The sequence below is a fragment of the Arachis ipaensis genome, chromosome B08 (assembly GCF_000816755.2).
Source record: "Arachis ipaensis cultivar K30076 chromosome B08, Araip1.1, whole genome shotgun sequence".
NCBI lineage: Eukaryota > Viridiplantae > Streptophyta > Magnoliopsida > Fabales > Fabaceae > Arachis > Arachis ipaensis.
Genome location: NC_029792.2, coordinates 11,699,389 through 11,710,490, shown reverse-complemented (window position 1 = coordinate 11,710,490; position 11,102 = coordinate 11,699,389). Strand labels below are relative to the sequence as shown.

The window sequence follows — 11,102 nt, the reverse complement described above, 5'->3', positions numbered from 1 at the left end:
TACCTTGGGAAATAAAATTGTGTATATATTATTTAAAAATATTTTATTTACTTATTCTAATTAATGTTAAATTAATTGGGTAATCGAGTTGGTTCAGTTCTATGACTCCAAAATTAATACCTGAACTAATTAAGGTCAAGTTTAGGGTGATCTTATCTGATTATTTTTTGGATAAAAAACCAATATAATCGAATTAGATTAATTTTGGACGGGTAATTGGGTTACCATACCTGTGAACACTTTTAATTAGCGAATTAGAATTAAATTTCTAAAAAATAGGAAAAAAAAGGAAAAAATTCTACCACGAAAAAAAAAAGACTAAAAAAGGTGAATGATGGTTGAAGTGAGATTAGGATTAGAAAAAAATTATATAAATTATATATTTTTATTTTTTTTAATATGTAAGGTAATCAGGTCAGTTCAAGTTCGTGGATTCTTAAATTCGATAATCAAACCAATTAATGCGAGTATAATCAGTAAAATCTCATTTGATTCGATACTTGTCAGGTACAAAATTTAATATAATTAGGTCAGATCGATTGGATTTAACTTTATTGAGTTTGGCACAGAAAATACCTAATTACAAGATAGATTTAAAATAGTGTAAGAATTCAATTGAAAGCTTTTATACTTAATTACAAATTTAGTGAAATTATAAAAACTAACCAAGTAATTTAACCTTACAATGAATATTAAATAATGTATTTGAATCTATTAAAATCAAATACATTTTTTTTTCTTTTAAATTAATAAAACAACCTTGATTAGATAACAAGTATTTTTGTCATTTTAAAATTATCTAAAAATGTATCGTCATCTTTTTAAAATCAAATTTAAATTTTAACATTATAATTCTGTAATAATTTAATAGAATTTTTTATTTTAATAAATAAAATAATTATAATAGTTATTGAAATAAATAAATTAAAAAATTATTATCGAAATAAATAACACTCTCTTATTTTATTGACACTGTAAACGAGATAATTTTGCACGTATCTCATTTACAGTGTAAACGAGATAAAATGGGACAAATTTTTAGCCGCTATAAGATGTGTAACCCTTGGTATTCTCCACACACATTTCATATCTCTTTCTATCCCGTTTTTCTCACAAAAACAATGCCACAATGGTCAGTAATAGTGTGTACATAGTTATGTTTGTTTACTCCAATTATTGTATGGAAAATGACGACAACAGGGTGATATTTGAGTGTGAGAATCCGATACTGTTGTGAACTCAGCATGTAAGTATGTTATCGGAGTTGAAGAGTTTAATATTGAGCAACCTCGGTGATACAGACATCTTCCATCTTTATCTCGTTTACAGTGTAAACGAGATAGATTTGCACGTATCTCGTTTATACTGTAAATGAGATACGTGCAAAATTATCCCATTTACAGTGTAAACAAGATAAGAGAAGATTATTTATTTTGGTAATAACTTTTTAATTTATTTATTTCAGTAATTATTATAAATATGATTTGACAATGATTTAGATTTTTTTACCGCATAAAAACATTTGTTTTTAGTATACTAGCCCAACACAATAATAATGATAAAAACACATAAAATACAACTTTTTTACTATTTTGTTTGTGGAATTTGATGCTCCAAGAGTTGTAAGGAGTATTTAATCGGTTCCTAAAAAAAAATTAAAAGTACTCATGAAGTTTATTAATACCAACAAAAGTACCCATAAACTAGAGAAATTAACGTATTAATGAAAGATGGGTTTCATACGACAAAAATATTCAAACCCTAATTTTTTTGTTGATTTTTTTATAAAATTTCCAAACTACTCTCACCCTCAACCTCAACTCCACCGCCACAAATCCCTTATTTTCTCCTCATAGTTCCATCGGTTTTTCCCTGACCTTCTCCATCGCACTCAAATTCCTCCTCCTCCACCACACTCAAATCCCTCCTTCTCATGGCCTTTCCCATCGCATTCACAGCCTTCATTTTTTACTCCCTCTTCATCGTCTCCATACTCTTCTTCGGCCACCTCGAAGACCTCTAGCTCCCCATAGAGCATCATCCACTCTCTCACACAAGTCTCCCTCGCTGGCACCCTCCTGTACCTTGGTGTCGCCGCTGCCGCCGCTTCCAACCTCTTTAGTCTCAGTGACAAAGCGAAAGTAATTGGAGACCTCCTTGATGGGAACATCAGCGTCGGACCGAACAAGAGTTCCAGGACGCAGCTGAAGACGTGCGGCAGGCGACGGAGCTTCTTTCCGACGATGGCTGTGGTGCCGACACTAAATTGAATGGTGATGTTGCGCTTTCAAAAATAGACGAAATGAACCTTTATGGTGGGAGCTCTCGATAGTAATGCAACAGAAGATTGCAGTGCTAAGATTAACAACAGAATTAACTAATACTGATGAAAAATCAGAGAAAGAACTATAAAGGAACAGTTTTAAATCGTTTCAGATATTTTCTCTTTTTTTTTCTTAATTTGGGAGACTTTCTTTGTGTGAAAATGGTAAAAAAAATGGAAAAGAGCTCATTATATTAGATTTCTCTACCAGAAACTGGTCGAGATCCTCCACCACCACCACCACCATTGATTTCGGCTTGGGTTGTTATAGGAGTAGTTTTGGACTCCATGACAAGGGTTTTAAATGTGTAGGTTGGGTTATGGAAGGTTGAAAAAGTGAGTTGAAGTTGAGGGTGGAGGTAGTTTGAAAATTTTATTAAAAAATCAACAAAAAATTAAAATTAAATACTTTTATCGTACGAAACCATCTTCCATAGGTACAACATTAATTTTCTTAGTTTATGGGTATTTGTATTAGTCTTCATAAACTTTATAGGTACTTTTAATAGTTTTCCTAAAAGAAAAAAAATAAACCAACCTCGTACAAATTTTCCCAAGCCAATTTTAACTAATCTAGTTGCCTTACTGGCAGGGAAGGAAGGAGGAAGGGTCATGTATTTAGTATTTACATTTAAATTATGGAAAGGTCAATGGTTCCAGCTTATCCTTTAGTTTATTTATCATTTGTTAAAAGAGAAAAGGTAAAAGACAAAGTGCCATGTACTAAAATAAAAGTGCCAAAACAACAACGAGACTCTTTTGTGTAATTCTTAGTCATGAGACAAAGTTCTGTGATGGCACCACTCGGCACAACATAGTTGAGTTGTTGACAATGGACTCTCATGATGTAGAAAAAATGGCAATCTTTCCAGTCATCTTTATCTTCTATAATTGTTGACACAATCAAATCCATTAGAGGTTCTTCAACTTTCACAACTTTGTTTTCAGTTCCAAATTACAAATCTAATTCAAATTCCTAATATAGTACAGTAAATAGGCAATAGTGATCAAGTTCTTCCAAAACAATAATCTCAATTCATTAATATAAATATGCAGAAAAAAAATCTACCAAGAACGAACTGGTCAATTTACAGGAACAAGATACCACGCAGATTAACAATAAATCAGTAGTAACATGGAGTTTCAAACTCTCATACCCAAAATACAGAAAAGAAGATAAAGGGGGAAAGTGAAACCAACACAGAATCAAAAAACAAATCTAAAACTTTGTTCACTTAACAGGGAATCTGAGAGGTGAACCACTCCATAACATGCAGTGGAGCCTTGATCAATTCCAAAGCAAGCTCCACTATAATCGTCACACACAAGCAGCACGGACATATGCATGTCAACAACAATCTGCACCACACACATGTACATATACAAATACATATCAGCTATTCAGCATCAATTGAAGTTTCGTTTTTGATAGCATAATCATGCAATTAGATCCAAACCCATTTCACATATAAAGAAATCACACAAACCCATGTCATCAATTTTCTATTTTAAGAAAAACAAAAATTGTATGATAATTGAAAATTGATCAAAGTGAAGAACTTTAGAGAGACAGAAAGAGGAATATCTTACCCAACGATCCAAATAACAAGACCAACGATTGAGATGAGGAGGCAGAGAAAGGCAAAGGGGAGACCCAATAGAAACCCCAAGGGCCTGCACTCGCCATCGCTGTTGCACATTTTTTTTATTTGTTCTCTACTATGATGTTCTTTTCTTTTCTCTGATGTCTGAGAAAATAAGTAGGTGTAGGTGTAGGTGTAGGTGTAGCTCAGTAGCTAGACAATTTATGTTTTGCTTGGGAAGAAAAGAGAGACACGTTTATTTCTGGCTTCAAGTAAAAGCAAATTGGAGTCAAATGATGTGGCTAGTACAGCAAATTTGCCAGGAAAGGAAAGTGATAAATTTTCCGGAAATCTGTTACCCTCGGGTACAATATTTCCCTGTCTCTGGAAACCTATTCGGATCCCTGAATTTTATAGCGTACATTTTATATTTATTTTTTGATAAATTGTTAACAATTCATTCATAATTGTTTTTTCTTTTTGTCGCGTATTTGACACGTTTCACTTGATAGCTACAAGAATTTTGTGCAGCTCATATTGGCTTTTAAGAGATTCTCTTTTGGTCCTTTTCTCAATAATTTGTGTGTACAAATCTTTTTGCAATTAGAATAGCCACCCAGGGCTTGTTCTATTACCTGCCAATTATACAAGCATATAAGTATAAACCCTTTTCATAAAGTCCAATATTAAATTGTGTTTTTTTAAGATTATGGGAGTTTATATAGTCTTTGCCTCCTCACGTCTAAAATTAACCAAAGCTGTAACAAAAGAATAAGGACCTTTGGATGCACACGGCACTCAGAAAACAAATAATACGGACTTAGTGTTATTCATTGACTTCATTCTCCACTAAGATGTTGCTCCAACAACCAAGACCTTTATAAAATTGTGTATTTACATCATAATCTAACTGGTGTAACGGAACATAAACAAAGTGAAATCATAATCCTGTTCCCCCATTTGCTTATGCTTTCTCAATTCTCATCGAACATGGATGGACACGTGGAATATCAGTCAAACAATGTTTGCTGATGAAAGAATTGCATCATGGAAGTTCATCAGTTAAAGTGCATAAATTATATGACACTGTTGGCGGCTTAGTAGCTAGTTCCAACACATCTTGGCGGCTGAAGAAAGAAATAGTTCATTTTATATTGTGCCAAGATTACTATTGAGGTGGCCTATTCAAACTTGAATTCTCACTTTCCATAGCAATGATGGAAGCCAGCCTCTCATAAACCTGTGACAATAAGTCCTGCTGCATCAACATTAAGCCAAGAGGATAGGAATAGCCAAAGATGGATGTTACTTACAGCTGACAGCTGCTTTTTCTTGCCATCTTCATCGTTTTTGTCCTGATCGCTTGTAGTTGTAGATGCATCATACCTAGACAGGAAAATTTAAGCTATATTCTATGCCCACTTAAGCCATGAACATTGAAAGCATAGAGTGTGTATTAGAGGTGTTATATTGTTTAAGGATAGGTCATAAATCGTAATTCACAATAGATATAGTATTTATAAGTACTAGGAAATTCACACCTCTTAAAGCTAGTTTTTAGAGTCTAATTAGACTAACATAACTCAAATAGTATGTTGAAAGCCAATCATCTTAATGGTCAAAAAACAACTACAAAAATCTGCAGGTTCTTACCAATCACGGGGAATGCCAGCTTCCGCACGAGCTTTATAGTTGAAGGGACCCTTTAGTTCCACATTGTATTCCTTTAGCAAGTCTGCATGGTTACACAAAAAGATGATGTTGAAGCTTCTGTGTCGTTAATATCTATCCAAGTAAGCACACACGGTGAAATTAGACAGGCTTCCCAACCTTTAAATGTGGAGTCTGGGGCACAGCCCAATTTTTCACAGACAGAAACAAACCAGTATACACCAACTGCTACATGTGCAACTTCCTCATCAGCAATTCTTGCTACAATTTTAGAAGTCCTGTTATCTCCAAAGCCAACCAGTTTTTGCACTAGGCGTGGCCCGGCATCAAGTCCTCTGGCCTCCTACGATTCAATAAACATACACTTATGATTTATAAAATCAGAATCATAATGCATAGCTTTTCTTCTATCCCTGTATTATGTGACACAGAGAAATCACTTCAAGGTAACTTATGAAACCTGAAGCCTTTCTAAGAAAGGCTAGTGAAAAGTTACTTATAAAATTCAATAAGCAAAATGCAAACCATTAGTGGAAAAGAATGATGGTCAATTCATGTCAATCATCATACTCATACTGCTTTCTCCTTCTTAAACTGATATTGCATTGATATCAGTCTTCTGAGTGCTATCAATACACGTATATCTTGATTTATCTTGCCTGTAATCTGTGGTTACTATCATAGTTTGAATAGCACAAATCCTCTAGACTAAGACAAATATTTATGAAGCTCATAACTTCATAAGTCATTTGTGCTTCTACAATTTGAATCAATATATGAGCCAAAAACAAATGTTTGTATTGGTGATGTTTAAGCAACTTGCACATGAAAGTAGTGGCCAGTAGAAAAAATGTAGTGTACCATGGAATTTAATTTTAAACCGGCTCGTGGCAGACTTCCCGTCACATATTTTACAATAGAGGCATGATACACATTAACAAAGAGGATAGATTTGTGAAAAAGGCTGCATTATGAAATTTATTAAGTAGTTTTTCATCAAATAGTACCAACGAAATGCTAGAAATATTTCACGTTAGAGGAAGATTGAGGTGGCAAAAAAGGTACCTGGACTAGTGGGATCACTGCCAAACGTGCAGCGACATTGTCAGATGATTTCTCACATTCTCTCCAAAGCAAATTGTGAGCTGGCATATCTCCATATCTAGTTTAAATGTAAAAAATGAGAACAGAAAATCAGCATAATCAATGAGAATAGAGTCATAGACAACAAAATGAAGTAACAACAAACAACTACAAGCCCTTACTTAAAACCCAGCTCGGCAAGCCTCTGTGAACACCATGCGAAATGACGACTCTCGTCATCAGCAACATGAGCAAAGTCAGCAAAGAACCCCTCCCCTAGAATATCACTATAGGGAGAAAACCGAACTACAGTATCCCAAGCCAAATCAATAGCATTGAGCTCCACATGGGCAAGATTATGAAGCATGTAAGCATTCAGAGGCAAGCCTGAATCCTTGGGAGCAGGAATTTCCTTAGGGGAAACCTTAAATCAAAGGAAGAAGAACTTCATAATGCACACATCATCACAAAGAAGCACAAATGCTTGTAGTAATTCGCTATACTGTTGAATAATCATGAAAGCAGCTAACACTTAACATGGTCTAATAATGAAAGTAAATTTGCACCGAGAAAGCTAACAGGGGAATTAAAACAAACAGGTAGCATGCAATATAGAGAGAAAGATGGGAAGCGAACCAATTTAGGATTTCGGGGTCTGGCGGGTTTAGGTGGTGGTTGGGAACGGCCAAGAGGGAGGTTGTGGAGGCGCCACGTGGAGTAAGCCAAGTGAGAGAGTTGAGACTTGGCCACAGGATCGGTGGTTGAGAGAACAACGGAACCAAGCTCAGCTAAGGTAGTCGCTTCCCGAAATGCGGGGTGGAAGAGAGGGTCGGGGTCGGGGTCGGGTATCGGGCCGCGTGGTCCCCAGGTACGGTCGTGATTGAGAGGGCTTTCCCTCCATGCTTGGAGACCAGTCCAAGGTGTAACCTTGCACGAAGAAAAGGAAGTGCGTTGGAAATGAGAGAGAGGGAAACAGTGACAACAGTGTGGGGCTGAGACCTGCATCCCTTGGAGGATTCTCAGACGCATCATTCATCACATTAACCAACTTCCTTTCCTCTCAAACTGTCATAACCAACTACTATCACTCCTATTGGACGGTTTCTTTTGGGCCATTAAATGATCTTCAATCAAAGCCCAATATGTGCTTTTCTTTTTCTTTTGTTTCAGGTCCGTACTTTTTTGGTTATTTTATTATATGGTGCCCTCACCACTAAAAAAAAAAAAGAAAGAACATTTACAAGTTAAATTAGTTCAATCTAGTTTATTTATAAAATGTAATTATGCTAATGAGCTTGGTTCTAATGGCATTTCTCCCCCTCCCCATTTCAAGGTCTAGAGTTCAAACCCTAGAGAATGCAATTAAGAAAAAATGTGATAAAATATGTGAGGAGTGTGTGGGTGTGTTGTGTATCTAGGATTGGGAGTTGTCCAATCTATTGGGGTACCTAGGATTGGAGGTTGTCCAATCTACGGACAAAAAGTCGACTTTTAATTTAATGTTTAAAACATGTCCAAGAACCAAATTCTTAAAAACAGAAATACTCAGTAGAATTTATTGTTATCCACACTATCTTTGACAGATTATTAATATTTAAACAGACTAGTAAGCTAATCACTAGATCAACCTAACTAAGTTGAATTTAATATTTTTTATTATTATTTTTAGTTATCAACCCAATTTTTTTAGTCTATTAATTCAACAATAAATTTTTAGACTACTCTTTTAAATATTAATGGCAAATAAATGACCTAAAATAATAAATATTATTGGTCTTCTAACATTCATCTTCTTAAAATTACTTTAATGATTAGTTATTAATTAGTGAATGTACATGTGATGCATGAAAAATATTGATTTTTTATTTATATCTAAAGTTTATTTAATAAAAAAATACCAATTAATTAAATACAATATCTATATATTTGTATTATTATACATTATTTTTTATTAATATTAAACAAATCTTTCACTTTGTCAAAAAAGTTATGATTGAATCCCAATAATCTTTATAAATTATTATTGAACATATAGATTTGTACACTAATTGATTGTGTCGAATAAAAAATTAGATAAATTAATTGTCACTTTAAGAATGTATAATTAAAAATCGAAAAAAAAAAGAAATTTTATATTAAAAAATTTAAAAATACATATCCAAAAATAATAGCCATAATATATAAATTGAGGTAACAATTTAAAATTCTCTAAAACTAATCTAATTAAATGTTAATATTAGAACTAAATTATTTAAATAATATATTTAGCTATTTTAGACCTTAGACACAAATAGATAAATAGATTTTAGTCAATCTCAAAACTACAACCAATTGAAATAATGTCATACCTACCTTAAACATTTAGAATTCGTACAAATTCAGACCATCCTTTCGTTAAATAAATTTCATCATCCACTATTTATATAATGCAGCAAGATATAGAATAAGCACGCCAAGAAACTAAATTGGCATTTATTCCCATCAATGGCATTACATTGACGTACCAGGAAGGTGGTAATTTCTGAAAAAAATCACAATGTAATATAAAAATATTTTCATTACAAAAAATTTTAAAAAAGAATATTTAAACACAATACTAATCTTTGAAATTGCATTTCCAAGGCCGACATAATTCTTTAAAAACTGAACCTAAATTGAAGAAATTTAATTTCATTATATGCTCCACTTCGAAGATTTTCTGCAGACATAGAAAGCATAAAGAGATAGAATTTGAACTTGGCCTATAAAGTTTTTTGAAAGCAATTGCTCGATAAAAAATCGAGCTCCTCCTAAGAAAACTAACTTTACCCATATTCCATTGGATTGGTCATAATATATGAGTAGTTCTAACCATTCTTTAGTAAAATAGAGTTCATTATCCCTTCGTTAAACTCTTACATCCATGTAATTAGAACATTGATAAGTGAATACAACCCGGGGTAGTATTTGATGGATGTGGTGCATTACAAATGATGCTGCAAAAGAAAACCGATGTAAGGTTAGATGAAAAAATTATAACTTGTACCTTAAAAAGATAATTTCAATGAAAAACGAAAAATACATTCTTATTCTATAAAGTAGTCAAGGAAGAATAAAAAGTTAAAAACTTAAATAAAATATTTTGTCTCTAAAACTTAGACTCATGAACCTTATATGTGGCACTATATATACCTTTAGTCACAGAAAATTAATTATTGAAATTGATATCAATATCAATTTATCTGTTATTAATACACACATACATAACAAAGCTATTAAATATAAATATCACGTAAATGTTAATTATGTATGATTGATAATTAGTATAATTAGAAGGGTTAAGTACGATTTTGGTCCCTAAGATATAGGTCGACAATTTTTTTCGTACCTAACCTTCTTTGGTATACAAAATCGTCCCTAAGGTTTAATTTAGTTTTAAAATCTTTCTTTTTACCAAAATGTTATAATTTATGAACAAATTATCTCTAACAAAAAAATATAAAAAAAAAAAGAGAAAGAGAATGGATGAGAGGGAGAAAGAATGGAGAAGAAGAAGAAGAAGAAGAAGGGAAAATGGAGGCAGCTCCCACTCTGCGCGTGATCTTCTTCCCCAATTTCTTTCTCCTGAACTCATTGTCTTCGTCATCTTTCTTCTTGGTGAACTCAACGATGGCGTCAAAAGCTCGGCAATGGCGCAACGGCCCCTTCTCCTTCTCCGATATGTTCTCCCTTTTTCGCTCGCGCTCTCTCGTCTCCTTCACAGTGCTTGACGGTGACTGCTCCACGTCGCTGTTAGTCCTTAGGGTTCCAATTCTGTTTCTATTTCTGATTTTGTTAATCATATTACTAATAACATTGTTTTCGATTCTGATTTTGTTGATCTGTTGTTTCTAATTCTAATTCTGATTATGATTTTTTTAATCCATTGTTAATCACATTATTTCTAATTCTGATTTTGTTAATCTGTTGTTCTTCTATTTCTATTTTTTTCTTCTGTTTTTAATTTTATGCTTCTGATTCTGCTTATGTTTCTGTTTTTATTTATGTTTTTAATTATATTTCTGCTTCTGTTTTTAATTTTGTTTTTGTTTCTGATTCTGCTTCTATTTCTGTTTCTATTTTTTTATATTTATTGTATTATTTCTACTTCATTATTGTTGTTGTTGAAGAAGAAGAAAAAGAAGAAGAGATGCTGCTGTGATGGAGAAGAAGAATAGAAACTGAGTATTTTAGTGAAGAAAGAGAGAAGTATTTTGGTCCGAAGGACAATTTGAAAACTAAGTTAAATCTTGGGACAATTTTGTATGTAAAAAAATGGTTGAGGACGAACAAAATTTTCGACTTATACGTTAGGGAACAAAATTATACTTAACCTTAGAATGATTGATAATTAAAATGATTGATAATTAGTATAATTATTCATTAAATATTATTTTCATATAATTATAAAAAATGTATTTTCA

At 32.9% G+C, this 11,102-nt stretch overlaps 2 protein-coding genes across 3 annotated transcripts; both read right to left on the bottom strand.

Moving 5' to 3' along the window:
* LOC107613651 lies at positions 3,336 to 4,310 on the bottom strand. Its single transcript, XM_016315745.2, has 2 exons — positions 3,914 to 4,310; positions 3,336 to 3,682 (listed from the first exon to the last, which is right to left on the bottom strand). Exons 1-2 carry the CDS (start codon positions 4,021 to 4,023, stop codon positions 3,559 to 3,561), a joined length of 234 nt encoding a protein of 77 aa, XP_016171231.1. The 5' UTR covers positions 4,024 to 4,310; the 3' UTR covers positions 3,336 to 3,558.
* Positions 4,705 to 7,724, bottom strand: LOC107613650 (uncharacterized protein HI_0077). 2 transcript variants are annotated; one of them, XM_016315744.2, is made up of 7 exons: positions 7,297 to 7,723; positions 6,843 to 7,084; positions 6,643 to 6,739; positions 5,737 to 5,920; positions 5,560 to 5,641; positions 5,220 to 5,292; positions 4,705 to 5,146 (listed from the first exon to the last, which is right to left on the bottom strand). In XM_016315744.2, exons 1-7 carry the CDS (start codon positions 7,690 to 7,692, stop codon positions 5,075 to 5,077), a joined length of 1,146 nt encoding a protein of 381 aa, XP_016171230.1. In that variant the 5' UTR covers positions 7,693 to 7,723; the 3' UTR covers positions 4,705 to 5,074. The 2 variants fall into 2 exon arrangements, with proteins under 2 accessions (XP_016171230.1, XP_020964547.1); XM_021108888.1 differs by lacking the exon at positions 4,705 to 5,146 and having other exon boundaries at positions 5,220 to 5,327; positions 7,297 to 7,724.

Bases quoted from the DNA above. Each gene is read 5' to 3' on its own strand.
- LOC107613650 (XM_016315744.2), bottom strand. From the start codon at position 7,692: ATGATGCGTCTGAGAATCCTCCAAGGGATGCAGGTCTCAGCCCCACAC. The intron at 5,642-5,736 runs GTTGGGAAGCCT...GTAACCATGCAG, and splicing joins CCCAGACTCCACATTTAAAG to ACTTGCTAAAGGAATACAAT. The intron at 5,147-5,219 runs GTAAGTAACATC...TTATTGTCACAG, and splicing joins AGAAAAAGCAGCTGTCAGCT to GTTTATGAGAGGCTGGCTTC.
- LOC107613651 (XM_016315745.2), bottom strand. From the start codon at position 4,023: ATGTGCAACAGCGATGGCGAGTGCAGGCCCTTGGGGTTTCTATTGGGT. The intron at 3,683-3,913 runs GTAAGATATTCC...TGTGTGGTGCAG, and splicing joins CTTGTTATTTGGATCGTTGG to ATTGTTGTTGACATGCATAT.